The following is a 27,997-nucleotide window of genomic DNA, read 5'->3' on the forward strand; positions in this document are numbered from 1 at the left end:
TTCTTAATGTTTTTGGCTATTTGGGGTGGAGGAGCATTAAGTGAAAGGTAGAGATCTTTTTATGCCAGGGTTGAGTAGGGTTGATATAGAGGACCAAAATTCTTTAGGGATGGTTTTATGGTCTTGTTGAAGGTGGGTATAGTATGATTTTTTATCTTTGATAACCTGTTTCTTTACTTGGTTCTGTAGTTGTTTGAAGTGTATTAGAGCTATATTATTTGTACTATGCTTCCAAAGAGCGCAACGTTTATCTCTTTTTTTCATTAGATTTTTACAATCCTTTGTTAGCCAAAGGGCAGAATTTTTTTTATTCTTTTTGTGTGGACTAGAGCTAGAGTGTCTAGTATTTTTAGGAAATTGGTGTTAAAGTAGTGCACAGCTTCATCTAGTGGGAGATGTTTTAGTGGAGATCAGTTTATTTTGTGGAGTAATTCATTGATTTTGTCTTAGGTAAAACTGGTCGTGTTATGAATGGATTTTAGAATATGAGTTTTTGGGAGATGTACACTGGTTCTAATGGTAAATGTTGGTAGGTGGTCACTGAGGGAATTTGGCAGTGTGCCACTAGAATTAAAGTCAGTTGGATGTGACACCAGAATGCAGTCTAAGATATATTGTTGAGTGTAGTTCTCATTGTACCTAGTAGTGGAGTTAATTAGTTGAGAGTAGCCATAGAGGCTGATGCTGTTTGATGGTAGTTGTGATGAGATGGTCTGCCAATCTATATTAATGTTGCCTAGTATGATAGTCTCATACTTGATGGTTTGTAAAGTCCAGGATAGGATGTCCTCTAATATGGGCATATTTTGTACTGGAGGAATATAGAGAACAGTGATGCAGATTATTTGGTATTGTTAAGATTTATGAAGGATATGAGCATTTCAGCGTTGGGGAAATTGGGGATGTTGTCTTAAGTTATATTGATGGTGTGGGTGTAGAGTAGAGCTACTTCTCCTCCTTTCCTGTGGTATTTGTCAAGTTGAGTTATGCTATAGTTAGGCAGTAATATTTCAGTCTCTTATATACCAGGGTTTTGGTTAGGGCTAGGCTGTCTGGTTTATCCAAGCAAGAAAGGGGGATATTTTACTATCAATGCTTCTAATGTTAAGGGACATAATGTACATTTTCCAGGGTTTTGGAGAGTACTAGGGCTTGGGTTGGGGTGGATGTCTCCAAACTTGAAGCACTACTGTGAGTAGATAAGAAAGTAGTATGTACATTTTTTTGGGGGGGAATGGATAAGAGGTATAAGGCATGGTTTACTCGGTGAGTTGTATAGTAGTTGTGGAGCTTAGTAATAGGGGAGAGTACAGATAAATATGTGTGGGGAGATATCTGAGAAACTACTAAAATGAGATTGGTTACTGGCAGTCATGCAGTGTGATGGGGAGTTAATTGGTAAGGTTTGAGGTGGTAGTGATATTGTATATATAAGGATTATTAGAAGAGTTGTTAGGCTGGATATTAAATACACAGGTGAGTGGAGTGTGGATGAAAAGAAATTGCAGATGTTAAAGTGTGGTTTTATAGTGTTTAGGGAGTGTAGTATTTTGTTTAGAGTTGTCCTGAGAGAGTATTTAAGGTTAGTGTACTTTAATAAATGTGCTGGGAGGTAGTAGGTGGAGTAGGGTTATGGGATGGCTGTTGTGGTTGGATAATTGAGAAGCTGGGTAGAGTTGGTGAAATATAAATATGGGAGTAGTGGGACTGGGTGGGATTTGGCGGTAGGGTAGGGGAGCAGAGTATGCCAGAGCAGTGTGGGCTGGACCACTCAATAGTAGATTGTAAAAAAAAACAATCACACACAGTAACAGTAAGTAAAGGCACTTGTAAAGGAAATTACAGTAGCTGTTAATCTAGGGCAGAATGTTTAAAGAAGCATGAATTATAGGGTTGGCAATCTTTGACAGCAATATCTTGTAGAGAAGAAGTCAATTTATAGGGTACAAGAGCAGAGATATTTACAGAAATTACTTATGGCTACAGTTGTAATGACTGTTAGAGTTAGAGAAATGGAGAGTAATAAAAATTAATTTTACAGACTGAGGTGGGAGGCATTTAGGTATAAACGTGCAACTATTGCTAAAATCGAACAAATAGACATATGGCACTTAAGCTACAGTTAAATGCACTGTGGGAAATGCAAGGAGGAATAGTAAAATAATTGGGTGGCAGAAGTAAATGGGGGCAAGGCAAGCAATATGGTCTGTGATGTGCAGACAGCCTTTGAATACAGTTAATGTGCAATATGTACTTATGTTGTTTAACATACATTTAAGTTAAGGAATGGGATCTGGCAGGACTGTGTTGACAGTGTAGTGACTTAGTGTTGCATTTTAAGCAGGTCAGGAAATGTACTTGCGCTCATTTCAATAAACCTTTTTCTTTTACATTTAAGATAAAGAATAGGCTCTGGCATGACTGTGTTGACTGTGTAGTGACTTACTGTTGCATTTCAAGCAGGTCAGGAAATGTACTTGCAGTTGTTTGAATAAACCAAGGGCTTGTTACAGTTAAGATAAGGAATGGTCTCTGGCAGGACTCTGTTGACAGTGTAGTGACTAAGTGATGCAGTTCAGGCAGGTCAGGAAATTTACTTGTGGTCGTTTGAATAAACCAAGGGGTTGTTACCTTACCCAGTTTGGTATCCACAATAAATGGGAAGAAAAAAGAAAACTCATTGAAATGCCCCTCACATCACCTGTATGAGTGCATGGAAAGGGGAAAGCCAGAAAGAGAAAGATTTGGTCTTACAGTGTAATGTATCCAATTCTTACTGGTCTTACAGTGTAATACAGCCATGCTTACTGCAGTGTACAGCTGCTCATGAGTGACAATATTTTTTTATCTTTATGAGAAAATCTATTGTAACAAGGAAAGTAACAGGCATAGACCTGATTCAATAGACTAAAGATATAATAAACATTCACCAGTGTTAAATAAAATCAAAAGATCAATACACAGGAGGTTCAGGTTCAAAAGTTTACTAGTGTACACCAGGAGGCAAAAAAACGTACAAGTACAGAATCTTTGTCTGATATGAAACAGGAAGTACACAATTTTTATAGTTACTTACATTCAAGTTATGCCCACCTTACTGACGTGGTCAGTCACAGGACATCTACATCACTTTAGCTTACAGTATTCTATTCATAAAATAATGCTAATGCTGTATATTTAAAAAAGTTTTCCTCTGGTAACAATACGGCCTTGCTCACCACCTGGTCAGACATAATGTCTTTCTGTAAAGTTACTTCTTCAAGGTTCCAAGCTAGTTCGAATACAATAGCAGATTCAGTCTTTTAATACACTTCTTTGTTCCCCTATAACACTTTCCCAACAGCTGTGTGTTATCTAGTAACACATACACAAGGCCAATCATCCCAGCATGAAAGAGCAGAAGATTTTCATTATTTCACATATTTAATTTCCTGACCCAGCAGATAATCATTTGTGAAAAGCATAAACATTAGAACTTGCTGAGCTAGCAGCTGCCAGGGTCAGAGGCCAACTTGCAACAAGGCACACCGCAGTTTCAAAAACTTCTTGCAATTACACATGAATTCATCCTTTTTGTTATATCATTACTAGAATAAAATGCATTACATACTACTTTGCTTTTAAAACTAGCACTTCACATATATTCAAATACATATTTCTCTAACAGCCAGTTATTTATTCATTGATTGATTGATTCATTTATCCTTTGTTGACCAGGTTAGTCTCACTAGGCTAGGAGCCCCTTTTTAGGGAAGACCCAGGGTGGTATTTATACTACTAAGGGAAATTTTGCCATGACATCTTGGAATTTCTCCTATACATTAGGAGAATGACTGCTCCATTCCTAGTGCAGTGGCGACTGGGAGAACAGCACTCCAGGAGATCCAAGATGCAGATAGCACAGATAAAAATGTCAAGTGCAGTGTCTGAAGCTTTACAAGATTCTGAGGAGCTGTTTCAACAGAATTTGTTTGTTTCATCAGAAGCAAATGTTCAAAACAATTATGGCTGTGTTATTACATCCCTCCGGTCGAGAGGGTTGAGGTTTGATATTTCAGGTAAATATTTGTTGCAGAGCAAGCCAGATAAAGGAAAAGATGTTTTATGGGCTGAAATTATGCACAAAATTCAATCAGAGGAATGAGAAGCTGTTTTGAAAGAAGGCCATCAGAAAAATCATATGCCAAGACTGTTAAAGAAACTGCAGGGAAAGTGATGAGAGATGGACAGAGAAAAGAAAATGTCAACAATCAAAGGAAATCTGTGGTGAGAATTCAGAGCAAGGAAGAAAAAGCATGGGCAGGTATGATATTTGGGGTAATGTAATGGTCCCAATGGGAGTGAAAGCTCAGGCGCCAAGAGCTTTTATTCTTATTCTTAAAGTGACATTATTTTTGTGATTGAAACTGTTCAGGAATTTTTGGGGGGGAAGTATGAGAAGGCAAAGATCTGTAAAATCCCTGGAATTTTTACGTGGCTAAAGCATTTCACAGAGGAACAAAAAAGAAAATACATGTTCAGTTTCAAACTGAATTTGAAAAACAGACTTTAAAGAGACATTTAAGTGAACCTTGCAAAGAAGTTATGGACCTTAGCAAAGTCTATGATAACAGAGGATTATGGACTGGGGATGATACTGTAATACTGTACTCAAAACAGAGAAAGAATAATTTATATACATCCTTAGTATGATAAATGTAGTGGGTAACAGAGGTGTTGTAAAATATTTGGGTAAACCAAAACATTTTTTTCCTGTGGAAAAGATGATCATTTTATAAGTAACTGTGATAAGAGGAAATGTTACATTTGTTTGATGCAAAATAGTGTGAACTGAAGTGTTATAAATGTAACAAAACTGAGCAATTATGGATGGAGTATATCAAGAGAATAAGGATGTAGAAGAAGCAAACAAAAGTGAGGGCAGTATACAAAGAGAGGAAACAGTCCCCATAAAAGATAAAGAGGAAAGAGAGACACAAAATCAAGGTAAAAATTAAGATAAGGATGAAGAAAAAATGAAACAGAAGATAATGTTGACAAAGGTTCTGAAACAAGTGATGAGCAAGATATAAATTGGAAATTAATGAAAGGTAACAATAATTATATTGGCAAAAGAGTACGAGAGAGAGAAAAAGAAAGTTTAAAAAGATAAGTGTAAAAGAGAAAAAGAGAGGAAATGGATAATGCAGATGAGATAAATACTTCAACTTTATGCCATAAACATAATGACAACTTTAGAGTGATTTCAGTAAATGTAAATAGTATCAGAAATATAAGTAGAAGAATAGGTATCCTAAATTGGCATAATAAGTAATATTGGAAGATGTGAGATTGCTGACACAAGAAGAGAGATGACAAAGAAACTATGGGGAGGAGATAAACTATGGAACCCAGGAAAGGAACTATGTTCAGGCATAGTTGTACTTTGAAGAAAGTCATTGAAAATATTGAACATAACATTGTCAATGATGGGATGATTAACTGTTGTAGAGCTCAGGTAGCATACCCAGGTATTCATAATTATAGTAGTGTATGCTTATGTTACAAGTAAAGAAAGGGAAAATTTATTTAATAAAATTTGGGATTATGTAGTAATTAATATGAATATACTAATGGGAGATTTTAATTGTGGTTTGAGAGGAAAAAAGAAAAAGAGAGGAAATGATGTCAATAAATTTTTTGAAGTTATAAAATGTGGCAATTTAAAGATTTGGAATAACAATTTGTGGACATATAGTTGAAGTGTATATATGATGTAAATAGATTATTTTATTATATCACAAAGTTTAAATATAGCTAAAAGAGAGAGAGAGATATACATGTAAAACAATTTTCAGGTCACTTAGGCATATGGATTGAAATACAAGAAAATCAATCAGATTGGGTAAAGGACTAAAAAGAATAAATGAGAAATTATGGGATGAAAATGAAAAAATAAGTTTGCAGTTTTGGAAAGAACACATATCCACTAGTATGTTAGTGGTGGCTAGATTTGAAAGAAAAAGATACAAATGTTTTTAGAATGGCAGTCAGATGTAAGAAAAGTTATAAAATAATGTGCATGAATGGTTTAACAGATTTTTAAAGGAACACTAGGGAATAGTATGTGACAGAATAAAGACTTTATGAAAAAAATCAAGATAAAATTAAAGAATTATTATTTAAGCAAAGATATTATTTAGAAGTTAAAAAGAAGTATCAGCTTATTTCATAGCATAGTTAAAGAGAATACTAGTATAATGAAAAAAAAATGAAAGATGATAAAGAGGAGGTAAGAAGACCTCAGGAACAAATTATGGATATGGCAATAAATTATGTAAATAAAATGTTTCAAGATAGAAAGTATATAAAAAGAATGGCATGTTAAACAATTGATAGGACAAGAAAATAAGGAATTGGAAAACAAGTTTCCTTGTATGAATTAGATAAGATTCTTAGACAAGTTAATTTACAGACAGTATCAGGATCAGATGGAACAGGATACTAATTGTATAAGACTTTTACAGAATAAATATTTCTTAAATGGTATTAATGAGTGGTTAAATGAAGGTTTTATGTATAAAGATGTATGAAAAGATATTCTTAAATTTGTATGGAAGAAGGAAGATAAAAATAAAATTGAAAATTGGAGACCTATAATACTGAACAATAGAGATTATACATTTTTATGGAAATAATTCAGAAGAGAATGGGCCATAAAATGAATAGTATTATGGAAGCTAGCATATATAGCTTTAAGGGGAAAGGGTGTCATGAATTATTATTCATAGTAAGGGAAATTGTGGATGATATTATAAACAGGACTGAGGAGAACAAGATCATGATAGGAAAATTAAATAAAGCTTATAATACAGTACATGAACTTTTCTAGACAATTATGAAAAAGTATAACATTAGTAAAAAATAAGGAAATATATTGTTCTGTATATAAAAAATAAAGTATAACTTTTAGTGAATAAATGGTTAAACAAAGAAATAGATATAAAGAATGGCAAACATCAGGGATGTCCTGTGAGTACTATATAATTTCCATAAGTTATGAATGTATTAGTCAGAGATGCAAATTTGCACGAGAGGTTCTACTTGTATTACTAATGAAGGGATAAAAATTCCAGGTATGTTTACTTATGTAGATGATATTATATTGATTACAAGAAACAAAGTCTGGATGAACGAAGTTATATGTTATATACACCAATGTTTAAACATAATAGACATAACTTTAAAGAAAGAAAAAAGTCAAGGACTGGGTGACATAGTAAAGACAGAAGGAGTATCTTTCTCACTGAAAGAAATGTCTGTATTAGGAATACAATTTGGGGAAAAAATACAAGTGAGGAACATGGAACAGAATGCTAGATAAAATAAAGGAGTTTTGTTGTTTTTGGAAAACATGCAAACTATAATTTAATAAAAAATGGTTTATTTAATTAATTCAGTTATACTAGGAAAGATTGCATATTTAGTTAGTGTCTATATGTTGCCAGTAATCTATGAAAAATAAATAGTACAAATATTTTTTTTTCTTTTATATGGGATTCAAGACTGAATCCAGTGAAGAGAGAAGTCTTATATATATATATATATATATATATATATATATATATATATATATATATATATATATATATATATATATATATATATATATATATATATATATATATGGACAAGGAAGATGAGGGTTTAGGATTAACAAACCCAACTGTTTATGTTGCTCCTTTGAATTTGTATAAAATTTTGTTTTGGATAAATGATAAAAATGAAAAGTTAATAGTAAATTTACTAATGAATGATTATAAGTGGCCCTGGGATCTGTTAAGAAAAACTAAAAAGAGGAAACGTATGTTTAAATGAAGTAATGAGATGTTATCAAGAAAAAATATTTTATGGGAAATAAAAAGTGATGAAAAAGAAAATGAAAAGAAAGTGTGGTATAAAAATATCATGATGCAATATGACTGTATTGTCAATACCTGGGCTGAGCTAGTGGAAGAAAAAGTGCAAGCTATAGTATGAATAACATGGTAAAATAAACAAGTAGAATGTCAAGATCTTTATGGAGATTAGTGATTAATAAATTACCACTAAAGAGAAATATGCCATATAAAAATCAATTAAAGGTATTATTTATATGGTGGTAAAGAAGAAACTACAGAACATGTTTTCTTACAATGCATAAGGGTCATAAAACTATGGAAAAATTGTATAAAGACATTTTCTTTGAAAATTAATTTGAAAATATCTAGGAGATAAATGAATTACAAAAGAATATGATTATTTATAGATATTATTGTCAAAAAATAAGAAATATGTTAGCAAAATAGATAAAATAAAAGTTATGTACTCACCATAACTATGTATCTGTGTTGATCATTTTCATTCTTCCTCAAAGAATGGTTCTTGGATCTGACCTCAGACCCGTCTCAGGCTCTTTTCTTTAAGACTCTCAGATCCAACTCTTGAGCTCCTCACTTTACCCATGATGTTTCAAAATAAAGACAGAATAGGAGCTCAAAGAGGAACAGTGTTTCCAATATTTCTATCAGATCACTCCCAAATAAAAAGGAGAGGGGGAAGGAGGAGGGGAGTTGAGGAAGAATGAAAATGAACAACACAAATGTATAGTTATAGTGAGAACATTTGAAAATTATATCATTTTCATTCATACCTCAATGAATGGAACAGAGTCCCCAGCTACGATAACCTTGGATGCCCCTCATGGAAGGATTTTCAGAGTACCACAGAACCAAAGGCAGCTCTGCTTCTGGAAATAAGATCCATTTTTTTTATTGAGAAATAAATATATGAGCATTGGACCAAGTGGACTGCAGTGAAAATATCACCAATAGAAGCTCTGGCCCAGAAAGCAGATGAAGTAGCCATGGATCTAGTGGAATGAGCTTTCAGAGGTCTTTGCAAAGGCAAACCTCATTGAGAATAAACACATGAAATGCAATCTATTAACCATTTAGCTAAAGCAACTTTAGAGAATAGTTTTCCCCATCTATTTGGGGTAAATGGAATGAACAATCAATGATTTCTTTCTAAAAATCTGCATCCTTTAAAGATAAAAACAAAGCTGTCTCTGCATATCTAGAAGGTGAAGCATGTATTTACCTTTATTAGAAAATTTTGGAAAGAACACAGGTAAATTGATCACTTGGTTGATATTCACCTCAGTGGCTACTTTGAAGCTGAAAGTATGAATTAGTACATATAGTGACCTTATCCCTGTGTAAGATCAATTAATGTGATTTTACAGAGAGTACTTGGGGTTCAGAAATTCACCTGGCTGAAGTGATGGCCACTAGAAAGATTGTCTTCCAGGAAAGAAACTTGAGATCAGACTTGGCTGAGGGCACAAAATGAGGATGAGTCAAACTCTAAGTGTAAGTACTAACAATGGAGTAGGATCTTTAATCAGAGATCTAATTAAAAAATACCTCTAATAAAGAAGGCTTTGCATAACCTGGAAGAAGTTAGATGGAAATCATTATCTCCAGTGTGATAATTGTAAATGGCTGCTAGATGAACTTTGATGGTGGAAAACATAGCTCCTTCTTGAAAAACTGATGCAAGAAAATCTAAAATAGCAGGGATATGTGCAGTAAAAGGATCCAGTTCTCTCTGATGAGCCCATTAAGAAAATCTCTTCCATTTACTCTTATATACTTTTCTAGTGGAGGCTTTTTGGAAAGATTACAAAATGTAGTGAACTGGGGAAGAAAGTCTGGGCTGTCTAGTTATCACTGGAATTGGAGAAACCATGCAGTCAATTTGAGTTCTTGAAGGTCCTAGTGAGCCATCTTTGTGGGGTGGGTGATCAGATATGGAGAGGGATCCAGTGTTCAAGGAGGACGTGGGAGATGAGACCGAAGAAAGGGGAATCACACTTGACAAGGCCATAAGGGGAAATGAGGATAACCTTGCTGTTCAACCAGACTGGTTTCTAAAGAAATTTGGGGATTAGGGGTAAGGGGCAATAAATGTAAAGGAGACCAGAGGGCCAAACGTGGACCAGAGCATCTCTCGATGACTCCTCCTGAGGATGGAGTAGGGCAAAGAACCTGTTGCACTTGGTGAGGGGAGAGGCAAAGAGATTGCAGCAAGGTTAACCCCATTGACAGAAGATTCTCTCTGCCACAACTTGAATGAAAGACTACTGATGAGACATAAGAATGGGCCTGCTGCGTTTGCCAGCTAGCACGTTGGATTTCCCCGTATGTGCATTGCTAGAAGAAAGAAGTTTCAGGAGATGGCTGACTGCCACACTCTCATTACTTCTTGACAAAGAGGGTAGAACTGGGTTCCTCTCATTTGTTGATATACCAAACCACTGAAATGTCCGTATGGATAGCAATTGTCCCTAGAGCAAGGGAGTTCTGAAAAGCCTGCAATGCTAGGATGTCCATCCTCATCTTTACGACATTAATATGCAAATTGGTCTCTTCTGGGTACCATGTGCTTTGGACAGTCTATCCCAAGAAATGCCCCCACCCCAAATGGGAGGCGCCCATGGTCACTGTGGCTAGTTAGGGTGGGATTTCAAAGGGATGACCCTGACAAACTTCGTTGGACTGAATCCACCAAGGCAGGGAGTTCCTGCAAGCCTGAGAAAGTTTTATAGGATAGGTCAGAGACTGTTGAAGAATTGACTATTGGACCACAAGAGTCAATTGAAGAACATGCATTTGGAAACAAGCAGATGGTAGTAAGGTAATAGCCGCAGCCATTGACAGTAAGGCCAGTTTTGATAGGGGAAAAAGATGTGAATGTATCTCTCTGCCATGTAGTCTTAAGGACTGTACTCTACTTGGTGGAAGAACTGACTGTGTCCAGTTCAGCTCCTATAAACTCCAAGACTTGAACTGGCTATATACAGGACTTGACATAATTGACTGCGATCCCCAGAAACTGATATAATTGGAATAAGTAGTTCCTGGCCTTTTTGAGGAGGTGCTTGTTTTGGGCAGTGAGGAGACAGTCATCTAAAAAAGGAAACACTCAGACTCCAAGCAGCCTGAAATGAGCTGCTACTACTGCTATGCATTTGGTGAACACTCTGGAGCCTGTGGTGAGACAAAAAGTGCTCTGAATTAGTAATGACTGGCCCACAAATGAAAGCACAGATATCTACCGGAGTGTCTGTAACATTTTGATGTGATAGTATGTATCCTGGAGATCTATAGCACACATCCAGTCATTCTTCTGTAGAAGAGGTAGAATGGACTGAACCATGACTATCCAGAACTTGGAGCTCTTTACAAACTGATTTAGATTACTGAGATCCAGAATGTGCCTTAGGTCCCCCGTTTTCTTTGGCACAAAAAAAACTTTCGGTAAAATCTGAATCCTCTCTGGTCTGATGGGACCTCTTGGATGACTCTTTTTGTCTAGCAGCTTTTGAAATTTTAGGGCTGCTAACTCCCACTGATTGGGTGGAACATCAGGGAGGTTTTTCTGTTTGGAAGGCAGGCTTTGCAAAAAAGGCAATGAAATATCCTCTGGATATAATTTTGTTGCACCCAAGTGTCTTCTGTGCTAGATGCCCAGGCTTCTGGGTGCAGAAAGGAGTGCCCCTGACTGCCACCAGAGTGCAGTCAGGCAACCATTCATGAACAATGAAAGGATCTATCCAAAAAGGAGTCTTGAAACCCTTGGTTTTGTGGGCCTCCTCTGCCATGATGGGTGGCATCTTCCTTTGGACCTTCCCCCTTGCCTCTGAGAGAAATTTCCCTGAATTAATCCTGAAAAGGTCCTTATGACTTGAAAACACATCTTTTTACCTCCATGCTGATTCTTAAAGGATCTCTGGTCCTTCCATCTTGGTCACTATGGGAGAGCGTTTCTTTTACAGTGGGGCCCAACAAGGAATATCCCTCAAAGGAAGTACTGATGAAAGAAGACTTAAAGAGCTCTGCCAAATCCCACAAGTGCATTCAGGCTTGTCTCCTGATGGCTATGCCTGAACCTGCCACCCATGAGGAAACTTCTGCTGCATGACAGACCAAATAAAGGGTAGCCAGCAGCGAAGAAAAACATTTACGTTCCTCTGCTGACATGGACCCTGGAATAGACTTTAAAAGTTCCTTAATCAAGTCTCTCTGCAATCTGGTAAAATGTGCCAAGTACTCAAGCGGCTGTAAAGAAAAGGTCACTAAAATATAAACATGCTTTCCAAACCTGTCCATCTCCTTGCCTCTCTATTAGGAAAATTAACAGAATAGTTTTGTTCAGCTAGCTCCTTTTTTGTAACTGCTGCCACAACCATGGTGTCCACAGGCACTCCCTTACTCCAATGAGGCCTGTCCTTGGGTGGAGCAAGTAACCTATCTGGGCAGCAGGGACATGGTTCCATGGTATCCAGCTCCTTCCATGCTCGGCAAGACTCAAGATCTATAAGGTTATCTGCTGGAGGGGTAACCCAATTCATAGATGGGTCAGACCCAAAGGCTTCTAGGAGCACAGAATCCTCCTGGGAAGGGAGGTCAGAAGACAACTCACCTTTCTGGCTAATGATCTCTAGAATGGTTCCAAATGAAATATATTCTGGTAGAGATCCTGGGGACCCCTATCCTTCAGTGAAGTCAGTGTCTTTGGTTAAATATTCCTGAGGAAAATCTATGTGTCTCCTTTTGCACACTGTCTTCTGGGGAATCTCCTCAGAGGGATGATCTGGAGAGGTATCAGAAGATAGGGGAAGTTCCTGTGCAGGAACTGCCTGGAAGCTCATATGGGCCAGTTGTCCTGAGAGACAGGGTGATGAGACTCAGAAGTTGCCTCGTGGTTTGGGCGTCTTTTCAGGCTTGTTGGCTGTTGGTGAAGCACCCCCCAAGAGGAAAAAACGCTGAGAGAAGAAGGGAGCCACTTTTGAGATTTTAAGTATTTTTTTCTCTGTTTATTTGCTAAGTTTTTCTGCATAGCTGCCTAGCTTGAGCATTTTCTGGCTTGTTAACTTGATTTCTGTATTAGTAGCTGTATTTAGAGCACAACCAAAAGCTGTTTGCTGAATTTCCTGTTTGCACTTAATTTTAAATTGTTTTTTTCTTAAAACTTGCATATTTTCTGTCCTTGACCTAGCACTCTTGTGTGGGGTCATTTACTGCACTGTTATAACTTGATATTACTTGTGAACCTCTGCTATCTCTGTAAAAAACAAACAAAAAAAAAAATCTTGCTTTTTTCCCACTTTTCTGAGAGTTAAAAAAGTTCAGTTACAGGCTTGCTGTTCCTGAACTGTTTGAAAGTTTTTGTGAGGCCATTTTTGCTTGGGCTGAAGGAGGGTCTCTCTGTTGATCAGTGGCAGTGACTAACATTGAGCAGCTTCCTGCCCCCTGTAGAGGTGGTTACTGACTTGAAACTGTAGTTTTATTGGCCACTAGGGGTCATTTCCATAACTCCTTCATCTTCCTCTCTTAAAACCTAGTTGCCTCGTGGTTTGGGCGTCTTTTCAGGCTTGTTGGCTGTTGGTGAAGCACCCTCCAAGAGGAAAAATGCTGAGAGAAGAAGGGAGCCACTTTTGAGATTTTAAGTATTTTTTCTCTGTTTATTTGCTAAGTTCTTCTGCATAGCTGCCTAGCTTGAGCATTTTCTGGCTAGTTAAACTTGATTTCTGTATTAGTAGCTGTATTTAGAGCACAACCAAAAGCTGTTTGCTGAATTTCCTGTTTGCACTTAATTTTAAATCGTTTTTCTTAAAACTTGCATATTTTCTGTCCTTGACCTAGCACTCTTGTGTGGGGTCATTTACTGCACTGTTATAACTTGATATTACTTGTGAACCTCTGCTATCTCTGTAAAAAAACAAAAACAAAAAAAAATCTTGCTTTTTTCCCACTTTTCTGAGAGTTAAAAGTTCAGTTACAGGCTTGCTGTTCCTGAACTGTTTGAAAGTTTCTGTGAGGCCATTTTGCTTGGGCTGAAGGAGGGTCTCTCTGTTGATCAGTGGCAGTGACTAACATTGAGCAGCTTCCCTGCCCTCCGTAGAGGTGGTTACTGACTTGAAACTGTAGTTTTATTTTCCCTTTTGGGTCTATTCCTGCTTCTTTCCAGCCCCTGCTATCAAGCACGCTTTAACGTGCTTTAGCGGAGTTGCCACTAGAGCAGCATCGGGCAGCCGGTTAAACAAGGTTAAACTCTTTCTGGCTCCAGAAAGTCTGTTCTTCAATTTTTCCCTTAGAACTGCTCTGTTAGGAACCTAAACAGTTTAAACCTACACTAAAAAGTGCAGCACTTGTTCCAAATAGCTTTTTCTTCTCAAAAAGCTCAGCACTTGTCTTATAAGCATATCCCTTGTCTTATAAGCATTCTCTTTGCAGGTCAAGCACTCCTATATTATACAAATCTCTCACTAGCAAAACCCCCCAGAAGTGCCCACTTCCCTGCTAAGCCCACTACTTTTCTGTCTCATACCAACTCATAATTCTTTCTAGCATGTCGAAGGGTCAGATGCTGGCGTCCTCTCCTGCCCAGTTGGTGAATCTGGGAATTCTGAGACAATGTTACAATTGCCTCATGTACACGGACAACCCTCTCCTCCTCCCACGTAACACTAACACTTGTGAGAGATGCAGCTATTTAGCCAGACTGGAGGCTGAGCTCTCTCAACTCAGGACTGGCAAGACCAGGCAAGAGGAGAAGGCAACTACACACACCACAATACTAGTCTCACATAACTCAACCACACCACTGAATCAAACACATAAACACACTAAGACATACTCGGATGCTCTGAGTAAAAATGTACCTAAACAGCAGAGGCCTCCAAAGCAGACACCCAAGCAACTGCAAACTCAATACACCACACAAACAACACATAAACAACAAAATCAGTGTGCAAAGCAGTCACTGCCCTTAAGGCCAAATACAACACCAAACATACTTGTCATAGGTGACTCCATAGTCAGACACACTGACGTCCCGCTCACCAGACTGAGTAAGGAGAAGGTCACAGTAAGCTGCCTGTCGGGCGTTAGAATCCGCCACATAACACAAGCACTCAGGTCTCTCAACAGCAGGTACAAGTACGACTCAGTCATTGTCCACGCTGGTGTCAATGACCTGAGATGTACCTCCTTGGACTACATGAAAAGAGACATTGAGGAGCTCTCTGATTATGTAGCCCAGGCAGGTATGACCCTGACCTTGAGCAGTATCCTACCTTCACCTAGAATGATGCCACAATACAGTGATAAGATGATCAGCTTTAATAACTGGCTTAAATTCTGGTGTCATTCAAAGGGGATCCAATGTCTGTCTGCCTGGGATGACATGCTGGACAAGCCACGCTGCTTCACAAGGGACGGCTTGCACCTGTCACCCTAGGCTTCCGGATATTGGCAAAGGCTCTTGCCACCCCATAGTGCCTTTTTAGGCAAGGCTCAAATTCTAAACCTACCACCCTAGAACACAAAAAGTAAAAACTAAGGGTAATGCTGCTCAATGCCAGAAGTCTCAATCTCAAGATGCACGCACTCGAGGCCCTTCTCAGTATGGAGAACATCGATGTCTGTGCTGTGACAGAAACCTGGTTCAAGGCTCCTGAGAGCACCCCAGCACTAGCAGGTTTCACCTCATATCATGCGTTCGGCCCCAAAATCCGGACAACACCAAGAAAGGAGGGGGTGTCCATATTCATAAAGGACACCCACACCTCAAGGTTGGTGGCAATGCACGATGCATCGGAGACCATCCAGGTGCAATTAACCATAGGCAAGACTGCTCTGCAATTTGTAGCATGTTACAGGCCACCCTCTCAAACTCAGGAACCTCACATGGCCTTCCTGAAAACAATGGAGGGATAAATGTATCTCCAAACACCATCATACTAGGTGACTTCAACTACCCTAATATAGACTGGGAACACTACTCAAGCCCAAACACTCTAGCCCAAAGGTTCCTGGAGTTCATAAACTCAAATGCCATGGAACAACTAGTCACCATCCCCACAAGAGGAGAAAACATACTTGATCTCATCATCACGAACATGGGATCACAATGTTCAACACCGGAAGTATACCCTCACTGGTGAGATCAGATCATAAACTAATCTCGCTGGAGGTCCTCATCCTGCCCCACCTGAAATAAAAAGACCACAGTGAAAACTTCTCAAAAGCCGACTTCACACTTCTAAAAACTAGTGTGGTCTCCTTTAAGGCCCCTGAGCCAGTGGTAAACATTACTCAAACTGCTGAATCACTTACAAATGCCTTCTACCAGCACCTACAGGACTGCATGGATCAGGCAATCCCAAACAAAACTAAGACTCTTTGTACCAAAGGCAAGCGTCCAGTCTGGTGGACCCCAGCCATAAACAAGCTCTACAACAAAAGGAGGAAGCTACTACAAGATAGAGCAAAATCCTTGATAGGTAAGACACCTTTGATCATTATAAGTAAAAAACTAAGAGCTCTCATAAAATCATCCAAGGCAAATTTTGAGAGAAAAATCACCAAGGACTCAAAAGACAATCATAAGGCCTTCTTTAGCTATGTTAGAAACCTAGGAGGAAACTCCCAGATATGCTCAGAATTAGTTAAAAATGATGTGAAGATTACTGAACCTACACACATTGCCAACATACTGGCTGACAGGTTCAGTGCAAACCCCCCCCCCCCCCAAAAGGAGAGATATCTATACCAGAGGATTGTAGCCCCCCAAACATCTCCAACGCCCAGGTGAGAACTGCTCTCTCCAAAGCAAAAAACACAGCATCCATGGGACCGGATGGTGTCCCCGGCTGTGTGCTCCATGAACTCAATGAGGAATTAAACCCGCAGTTAGGACAGCTGTTTAATCTTAGCCTCACCTCAGCATACGTACCCAAGGAGTGGCGCACAGCGACTGTGGTCCCACTGCACAAGGGCGGTGCCTCCACCGACCCTGGAAATTACCGTCCCATTAGCTTGACAAGCCTTATCTGCAAAGCCATGGAGAGGATCATAATGAAACTCATAAATAAAGACATAGGGAACTTGCAGGCTTTGGATCCAACCCAGTTTGGCTTTGTCAAAGGCAGATCATGCCTTTTAAACTTGGTTGACTTTTCGAGACAGTCACCAAGGCCATTGATGAGGGAAAGGCAGTCCATACAGCCTACCTTGACCTGGCAAAGGCCTTCGACACAATACCCCACTCAGGTATCATCGAAAAACTCATCAGCTTGAATGTAAACCCATACATCACAAGATGGGTTGCAAACTGGCTAAGTGACAGAACCCACAGGGTCAGAGTTGCTGGAGCCATGTCAGACTCAAAGCCTGTCACAAGTGGTGTCCCACAGGGCTCAGTCCTGGGTCCACTCTTGTTCAGCATCTACTTTTCTGAAGTACAAGCAAACACAGGAGGGTTATGGCTGACAAAGTTTGCAGATGACTGCAAACTGGATAGTCGAAAACACATCTGACACAGATATCCTTCAGAAGGGCCTCACAGAAACGGATAACTGGTGCCAGAGCCATGGCCTAAAGTTAAATGCCAAGACATGCATAGTCATACCCTTCGGGAAAAACAAGGTTACCCCTAGCTACCATATAGGTGGCAATCCACTGAGCACAGAAGAAGTCATCAGGGATCTGGGGACCCAGGTTGACAGTAGCCTTCGCTTGACACTCATGTTGCTAAAGTGGTTAGGAAAACCTTCTACATTGCCCACCTGATCATGAAGGGATTCACATCTAGATCAAGGGAGGTCATCATCCCCCTGTACTCATCACTCATTAGACCTATGATTGAGTACAATGCCCCATTCGGAATGTATCTGACCCGACACCTGCAGCAGCTGGAAAGGCCCCAAAAGTTCCTCACCAAAAGGATAAAGGGTCTCAAAAATATGTCTTATGCTGCCCGACTGAAAGAACTCCAGCTCTATTCAGTCTCATACCGCTTGCTCAGAGGTGACCTGTGCCTGACATATAAGGCCATGTCAAACCCTGATTTGATGAATATGCTTCACCTCAAAAAAATCTAGATCCCTCAGAACCACAAGGGCGGAGACTTAAACCTTGACACGGTTATTAATAGAACGTGCTGGAGGGACAGATTCATCACCCAGAGACTCCCTATGCTGTGGAACAAAATCCCGGTACATGTGAGGCAGAGCACCTCGCTGGCCTTGTTCAAGAGGAATCTTGACCAATGGATGGGGGATCGCAGATATACCCCAGGGATTACTTCAGTGTCACTGCTTGACAGAGGCACAGCAAAATAATAGGCATAGTTTTATTCAAACTAAAGGGGTGGCGAAAGCCAAATAACTATGGGCTAGGCTTATAAATGCCCTTGGGCAGATAGCCTAGTATGAACCTATGAACCTAAGAGGTACGGAGGTAGGACCCAGAGATGCAAGAGTAGAATGTCCTCTTGGGGAAGAGAAAGCCTTCTCCACCAATTCAAAAGCAGGACTGGAAGAAGCCACTGCCAGCCTCAGCAGATGTGAAACTCCTGCTGTGAGGGAGGAGTCAGACCTGAGTTGTCTAATACCAAGGCTCCTAGGGAAAGTAGCAGCTCCAAAAGCCTCATAGTCAAAAGCATCCCCCTGGATCTGACTCCGATGCTTCAGTTCTGAGACTTATCCTGCTCTAGGGGGATTGGCACCAAACAAGTCAGGGACACAGCTGGACTCAAAGAAGAGGCTGTCTTTGGATCTGATGTTTCAACTCTCAGGGGTGTTGGAACTGAGGGCTCTGAAATCACTGGACAAATCAGAGAAGAAGAGACAACTGAATTGGATACAAGTTGTAGGTTCACAGAACCGATGGGAGACGGAGATGGTAAAACCCCATCTGGATCTCAGCTCTGATAAACTTCCTCATCATCCTAGCCACATCTGCTTCAGAGAGGCTTTGGGAGGACCTGATAGAAGTTGAAGTCTTTTGGGTGTCTCATGTAAGACTGGAGATAAGAGCCTTGGGAAAACAGGCTCTGGAGAGAAATGGGGACTTTGAGGCTGAGGAGTCTTGGACATCCCAAATGTATCTGAAGAAGTTGGATCTGAATGCTTAGACTGGTGGCTGTGATGCAGGAGCAGGTTTAGGAGACCAGATAGGCTCAGTAGTCAATTTAGACTTCTTGGGGGGGGTTGACTTCCTGAGAACAAAGCTGAGCAGGAAGGAGTTGAAGCAGGAGGCAAACTCCTTTGAAATAAGTTATTGCATCGACCACTTACCACCCAAGAATTGAAACATGCACAGATTTGACAAAGGGTTTCAAAATGGGATGCTCCTAAGCAATAGATGCACTACCTGTGGGCATCAGAGTTGGGTATCTTATGCACACAGGAACTGCACTTTTTAAATCCTGTCAGTTTTTCAGCCATCTTAAAACAAAAAGAAAAAGGGAATAGCCTTTTTTTAAACTGGTATATTAAACAAGAAAAGGAAGAAAAATACCAGTAGTTGTATTCGATAATTACCTCAAAGATGGGCAGCAAAGTTTCTCGCAAATGGGCAATAAATACCAGCAACAGTAATGAGTAATACCCTGTAACAGTGGGTAGGAAGAAAAAACACCTAATGGAGAGAAAAAAGTAATGGTAGGATAGGGTGACAGAGAAGAGGTATAACTATGAAAGGAAAAGAAATAGGGAGAAATAAATGCTACTTTTTACTTACAAATAAGTGAATAAACTAAGCCCAGAGCTCAAGAAAGCATGAACTGTGTCCATACTGTAAGAGTGGCAAAAGAGATCTGAGGTAATGCAGAGATCTGGGGCATTATGAGTAAATGGAGGAGCTCAAGAGTCGGAGTCAAGAGTCTGAAAGAAATGCTGCCAAGATCCATCCAAGGTCGGATCAGGGACCCATTCATTGAGGAATGAAAGAAAATGACAACATCAGATTGATTATTTTATGCTGTGTGGACCATTTGGAATGACAGGCTAAATGAAATTGTTTTTAATTGTAACTGGAGACTAGCAGTAATTTTAAGAAAAATTAGATAGCGGTTGTGGAAAAAGGAGTGGGGGTCAAATAAGATAATGTAGATAGAAATTTAACAAAATAATGAAAGATAAGATATCTATTTCTGTATGACAATAATAGAAAGGAATGGGATTTTTACACTGTATAAATTTGTAAATATGTACATTTGTAAACAGTATTGAACATACTGTTTTTTTTTTACATAAAGAATCTCTACTCTTTTTGATAGGTGCCATGGGATATTATTCATCCACCCGAGCTACCACCAACTCAAGCAGATAGAGCCTCGGTTTGACATCTTATCTGAAAGATGGCAAACTCTGGTGTGCAGCACCCTACTTACGCTGCACTGTAGTGTCAACATTCATTCTACCTGGTGTGGGAACTGAACTCCCTGCCCTCTGCTCTAAATGTGAGCGTACTACCTGTTGTGCCACTGGTACTACAATAAATCATTTTATGTTTCAAACAGCCCGTGAAAAAACAGCCACAAGGACTGGGAGCATTGCCATTCTGAGAACAGAGACTGGCTAGGCTACGTAACTCACAGCAGGGCCTCCTATATCACAGTAAGAGCTCCATTTCCTTGTACCACAGACATGGTGCCAGAACAGAATGTAATAATACATCTAAGACAGTATTCAGGAGAGTACCACTTAATCATGTTAGCATGTGGGTCATTTAGCTATGAGGAGAAATGTTGGATGAACAGAAGCTGGTCCATGTTCAAATGATGCTTAAATCCAAGCTAGTATAACCCTGCAGAGATATATGGTGATGTGTTCTTGCTGCTTGTTCTTAAAGAAATCTTGCTACTCTGATGCAGTCTACCTCCATTTTATGTGTAAGCTGAACTGGTAAACTAGTGAGACTGGAGGTTGTACAGAACAGTGTGGTAGCAGGAAAGCACCAGAGGAATGGTAGAAGGTTTTTGATCTGTTTTAAATCTGACATTTCTAGTTGGCACAGATGATTAAATCTTCTACATAAATTCAGAATTTCTGCTAGCAATCAGTGGAGAAATATCATTATAACATTATCTTTTGAGTTGTTACCTGCTTTGCCACTAAACCTCTGTCAACTAAAATTTGATACTTGTGTCACAATGTGATTTTTTCCTTATTCAGCAACATGTGTTTAATGGGCCAACAGGTAAGCCCTATGACAGCTGGGAGTAATACAATGGCAAGGCACATAAAAAAGAAAAGGTGACTTGCTTCTTTCTGACAGCTGGGAGCAAAATAGTGGCAAGACACGTAAAAAAAAAAGAAAAAGTGACCTGCTTCTTATTGTTTTGATGGAGAATATACATACAAATGGACATTTTGTTTAGATTTTGAAAGGCCAGTTTTACAAATAAATCTTGATTTCTGGAGAAGTTAAAAACAGATATGCTCATCTTTATATAAATATTGCCAAATTTTGGCCACATCTTTATCAGCCATTTCACTATTAAAAATCATTTTATCATTTAGAGATTCAAGCAATATTTGGACTGCATGAACAGCAGATACGAAGCTACTTTCCAGAAAGCTGGCTATGGGAAGTCCATGACATCACTGAAAGGTAGCTGCTTATCTTCCTTTTATAACTAAACACAATATAGCAATGTTATTTCTTTCAACACTTCAAAACTCAGCTTCTATTTATATTTGTTTTATTTCCAGAATGAATTCAAAAAAGATTTCAATCACTTTACCTGATTCAATCACTACATGGGAAATACAGGGTGTTGCTATTTCAGACGATGGTAAGTAACTATATTTGTACCTTAATGCTTAGGCAGTAAAGGTAAAACAAATATTTATGTTATTTTCTGTTGTACATTGAGCTCTGCGTGTCAAAAATCATTAATCACTTTCCATTCAAGTACTAAATGACCAAGCAGAAATCTTTTATGCTTTACTACTGAGGTAAACACTGCAAAAACTAATTACTGCATTCATTGATAGCTGTAAGTATATTGATATATATATATATATATATATATATATATATATATATATGTACACACACACATATACATGCACACAAATGCACCAAAACACATTGTGTGTGTGCTACGTGGATCTGTGTCAATATGTCTCTTCATGATGCATCTTCATTTACCTTTTGCAATCACATGCAAATTCTTTTAAACATTTTACATATTTTTAAGCAAAGATACTACAAAATGCAATAAATACAGGCAATGCTTCCTGTCATGTGTGTAGCCACCCCTACTACATGAAGTTTTAATTTCAAATGCAGTGTGTCTTCTCTGCACTTTATAGCCATGTTTCTACTGAAGCTACAATCGATTTTACAGGGCCCTTTTTCATACTCCATACTACTGCAAAACACTACCGCATTATTATACTTACTTTTATATTTGACTAATTTTTACCTTATGCGCTACCATATCTATTTTAAATTTGTATTAATAATTTCACTGGTTTGGCATATAGCCAAATTACTGATAAGGTCAGGTTCAATTCTGTCAGCAGCCTTACGCTTTGCTCCATTACTTTTATACCAGAAACTATCCAGCCTCTTAATAATGAATCATGTGACTCAATAAATTCATAATCATTGGCTGAATCCTTTATATCAGTAATATAATAATTTACAGTCTCTTGGGGTTTAGGCTTTGTGCCCTTATTCAGTCAAACAGCAGTTAAGTGGCAAATCTTAATAGGCTTAGAGTAATTGCTACAATTTTCTGTACTGCTATTTTATCCCCCCACCCCATGAAAATTAAAAGCATTAAATACCTTTAAGGCTTCCTCTTCAATGACATGCAGGTGTATGGTACAATGTACATTGTCAGTCTTCCCAGCTATCCTTTTTATGGTGAGGACCAAGCTGAATTGCTGGATGCAACATGTTCTGCTTTCTGTTAAACTACCATGAGCAAAGAATGCCCGATGGTTTCAGTTGAGCCATTTTCTGACTACCAATTATACTTCTGGATTTCTAAACATATAACCTCCTAAAAGCAAATATAATTTTTCAATGCTGCAAATATTTTATCATTTGTGAAGATATTTTCCTCTCTGATATCATACGAAATATGAGTATTGTTAAGAAAAAATGTCATGCTTACTGCTAAGGTTATTCTTAAAGGATGGATATATTGTACTCATCACACATCCAAACATGGTCTGGAACTGTTTGTAGATTGGCCAAAAGCATCTGACAGAGTTGTCACAAGGGCATTCTCAGAAGTTTGGTTATTTTAGGCATTGGAAGGGATGCTACCAAATTCTGTTTTTTCATATTTTTCAAACCATAAATGAATATTGCACTAAAGTATGTCAACAGGTGTTCACTGTTTGCCACTTTTGTGTGTGTGTGTGTGTGTGTGTGTGTGTGTGTTGGGGGGTTCAAAGAACCATCTTGGGTTCCTTTTTAACTATAATGAATACAATGAAAGATGTTAAGTTAGAGTTCAGATTCTGGCTTATACTGATTATGCCATTTTGAATGGCTGTTATGAGAGCTTTACAGTATGACTTCTAAAAGCTATAAAAAAGGGATTATGATTCATAATTTGCAAATTAATTCCCAAACACAAAAGATATGCCTTTCTTTAATGATCTTTATGCTGACTAAATGATAGTTTAAACATACATGATTGAGTTAATTTGTCTGTTGCAAACCATCTACTTACTGTTTGTGGTCCTATAACTGATTCCAGTTGGAGTACTGGCTTGAGGTTGTTTTTTTGTTTTGGTAGCTAGCTTCACTCTGCTTAGCCATGATATTCACAGCTGCCATCCCCATATCATTACATTTATACACTAATAGCCACTTATACTAACATCCATCACTGTCAGTCATTCAATCGGCAAGAAACTCAGTCAATGACAACACCCTCTAACATTTATCATTATGAAATACCTCATAAACTGCATCTCTCAATATCCTCCACCAGTCAGTTGCACCTCTCATGCCAAATCCTTGCTTCTCCTCTATCTTATCCTAAATTCACTACTGCTTCTACTGTCAAATCTTAACTACTTTCCACCAAATAATATCATTGCAAACAAGCCCAGTTGTGCCCTGCTAACCTGAAACATATTTCTATATCCCCATCAGATTATTACTGTAAACTAACTGACTTCAAATAATTGAAACACCTATGATTACAAAACAATAGCTACAAATGGGTCTATATCACATTGTCGAACTCTTAAAAGTTTGAATATCATATGGTCAATACCATATGATCGAACTTTTAAAAGTTTGAATGTTTCAACGGAGATCTCCATACAGTGTGGAATGGGAAGATTTCCCTTTTCTGCACTGTAGTGCAATCTCGGAGTTGGTATATTTAAAGAGCGGGCGTATGGGGGGTGCAGAGGGGCTTGCCCCCTTCTTAAACCATTCAGGTAGTTCTTTTTCTTTGGTTTATTTATTTTTTTATTACATTTTTGAACTTTTAAAAGTTTGATCATATGGTGTTGACCATATGATGTTCGTACTTTTAAAAGTTCGATTATGTAATATAGACACCTACAAACAAATCAAACTTACCTTTTGCCTTTCACTTCTTCATACTTGCATCTTAAAAGAATATGTAATTATAAACAAAATTAAACACACATGCTACCCTTTGACACTTATCAGTACTTTACTCTTGTATCTCTGTGGACATATACGCTCAAACCTCGGGTCACTCAATATTCACATTCCTGTGTCACCAAATAACTCAAAACCAGTCAACACAACCACTATGTCCTCAGGTCTCAAGCTCTTTAACCTGAATATTTGTAGTGTCTCCAATAAAGGACTACAGGCATGGGTCTCCTCAAAAAAATATTTTTATCCCTTACCAAACCCTGGTTAAAATTCTCCATTAAATATGAAGAATTTCTGCCACAGGGCTGCAATATTATCAGTTCTGATAAATTAAACAAAAGAGGTGGTGAAGTAGCTATTATTTATTCCAAAATCTTACATCTCTATATTTACCCTTATACAGTGCCCAAATTTAACAAAACTGAAATTTTACCTTATTAAAGCTTAACACAAAGAGGTCACTGTGTGTAATTGTTATCTTTATCCCACCAAATAACAATTCCTCCATAAATGTAGATACAATGTCATGGACTATGAATAATATCACCTGAGAAACTATGATAATTGGTGATATTAACAAAAAATGTACTACTCAAAATGAAGGTTCTAATCTCATCCATCTGCATAACTTACTCAATTTATTACTTTCCCCACCAGATTCAATAAAAAGACTAATAAAAATACAGTACTTAACTAGATATTAAGCAATGCCCTGACAAAATCTCAGCTACAGGCTCACTTCCGTGCTCCCTAAGTGATCATAATCCCATATTTGCCATTCAATAATGTACCAAAAGGAATAAAAGTATCTCATGCAACCTAGTTCAAAACCTCACAAATTCTAGTTTAACCTTCATTACCTCTACACTTGTGCAAAACAACCTTTCTTCCTTAAAAACATTATCTCTAGATCACACAGTTGGAAAAATAGTTTTTACTATCAGTTTAAAGGTAGTCAGGCTCTACTAAGAAAAATATGTCCAAACTAATCCAACCCCTTCACTTACTAGAAATACCAAACAGCTAAATCAAGAAAGAGATAACATATGGAAGCAATGGTATAAAGTCAAAACTAAAACTCCCACCAGGCATGTAGACAGCTGAAAAGTCTTTCCAAGTAACTCATTCAAACCAACAAAAAACTTTCTTCACCCATCTCCAAAAATAATAACCATTCTAATCCAACAGGTCATTGAGCAGCCATAAACAAACTCCTGAAATCTGGAAAACTACACAGCCAAATCCTCTGCTATATGAAACAAACCAAATAATTGCTGAATGATTCAATTCCCACTTCAAACAAGTAAAATTTGCAGCACTAAGGCATATTTCATTTGACCCATTAGATACCCTTCAGTTCAATCAGAATAGTACCTCAGCTTTTTTCTCATCAACCGTTCCCACCTAAAAAGGTTCAAAACAAGCTATCACAACAGAAATCTACATTAGCAGATGGCCAGTTTCCTACTGAATTCTTAAAATCTGCCACAGATGCCAGAGCCTACCCCATATTGATACTATTCACCTGGTTCATATTAGAATCATATATACTCGAAATATGGAAGAAAATGCATTTCATCCCACTACATAAATGAATAAAATCATTAGAATAATCATACTATTGACCAATAGCCATATTACCTTATGTATACATTCCCAACTGCGAATGCATTTCCTAGATAATGACCTACTCTCTCCCACCCAACATAGTTTTCTCCTTTTGCATATCACCATTACAGCTCTTCTCTCCTTCTACAACAATAAATCAACTTAAGAATGAAGATAAACTAGTATCTTCCATATTCCTGGATCTGTCAAACACATTTGATACAGTCTGCCATACTAGACAACTGCCAACATTACTCCCTTGGTTTCTCCACCTCTACTCTAACATGGCTTAACAACTATTTCTTAAATAAGACACAATGTGTCAAAATGCAAACATGCTACTCATCCTAGCTACCCATAACCAAAGGTATCCTTCAGTGTCCTTTATAAATAACCTCCATAAATTCCATAACTCATCCAAACCCATTCAACCAATGAGACAAAGCTTCTGGTTCAGTAAGCAGATGACTCTGCTCTAATCTACTCAGCTCTAAACATACCTTCACTACAAGATATTGTATAACCATCATACTCCTCTACTGAATCTTTTCTGAAACAAACTAATCTTCTGCTGAACCAAAAACAAAACAAAAATTCTGCTTTTTCTCCCAAAACAATGCTCTCATCACAAAATTACCTTTATTATATCATCCACACATAACACCAAACTTCAGGTTATCACAGATACTAAATTACTTGGGGCCGCCATAGATGATGGTCTAACATTTGACCTAGACATCCTAAATGCTTTCAAAAAGAACCATATAAGCTAGGTCTCCTCTACCCTGCCTCAACTTGCAATTTAGAAAGACTACTGCCCTTTCATACCTATTGCCAATTATATCCTATGACTCTCTTCTACTCATAAATATCAACTCACCCCTTTTAACAAATGTGGAACAATGTTATAATAAAATAGAAACATTTGCAATGTATGTTCCATGTATATTCCATCACTACCTAGCACTTAACCATCTAAACTAGCTGGAATTTCACAACTGTCAAAAGCTCAGTCATCTTAAACTGTCCCAAATCATACTTCATCACCCAAACAAATATCCAGAACATAAAGCAGTAAAGGTGTTATATCCCCATCCAGATCTCTCACAGGTTAATAGGTGGTAACTAGGCTAACAGCCCAAGAGTCATTTTAAGCTTAGTCAAGATTACCCAAAATTTACCAAAATATTGCTGATGTATCAGTACCAAAACAACGTAGGTAGCTGAAAGAATCCAAAAAAACACAATACACGTTGGATAAAAAACTTTATAGAAACGCAAAGCTTTCGGGTAGAACCCTTTCTCAATACTGAATACATCCAAGTAAAAAAGCAAGTGCTTATATACAAGTCCAAAAACACATGACTGCAGCCAAAGTCATGTGACATACTTTACAAAATACATTGTATCAATACATAAAATATATATATAGAAACATATAGATCCTAAAAAAATACCCTTATATAAACCTTATAAGTATAAAAGAAAAATACATTATTAAAAAATTCTAAGGTATGTATATATGTGAATAACAAAAACTATAATATATTATTTCACATTACGTTGTAATCTTGTGAGAATAGGCTTAATGCTAACAGTATTATTAACGCCTGGATCATGATCTTCTCTTAATCGAATGATCCACTGATATTCCTTCATTTCAAGATAATTATTGATATCACCCCCCCGAAGTAAAGGTGTCACTGAATCTATGACTCTAAATTTAAAGCCATGTGAATCTCCATGCAATTGTATATGTTTAAACAAGGCATTGTTGGCATATTGCCTTCTTATTTCTGACTTATGCTCAATGATTCTATCTTTGAGCCTGCGTGTTGTTTTACCAACATAATAGGACTGACAGACAACGCACGTTGCCAAATACACCACATTAATTGAATTAC

At 38.0% G+C, this 27,997-nt stretch overlaps 1 protein-coding gene across 1 annotated transcript in view; it reads left to right on the forward strand.

The window, feature by feature from the left end:
- Positions 1-27,997, forward strand: part of C5 (complement C5) — a 1,726,304-nt gene that overhangs the window by 657,506 nt on the left and 1,040,801 nt on the right. Inside the window, exons 18-19 of the mRNA XM_044057986.1 lie at positions 21,398-21,488; positions 21,590-21,672. Coding sequence (XP_043913921.1) covers positions 21,398-21,488; positions 21,590-21,672 — 174 coding nt within the window. The remainder of the gene's footprint in view (positions 1-21,397; positions 21,489-21,589; positions 21,673-27,997) is intronic.

The sequence above is a fragment of the Protopterus annectens genome, chromosome 16.part0, assembly GCF_019279795.1.
Source record: "Protopterus annectens isolate FY-2018-M chromosome 16.part0, PAN1.0, whole genome shotgun sequence".
Lineage (NCBI taxonomy): Eukaryota > Metazoa > Chordata > Ceratodontiformes > Protopteridae > Protopterus > Protopterus annectens.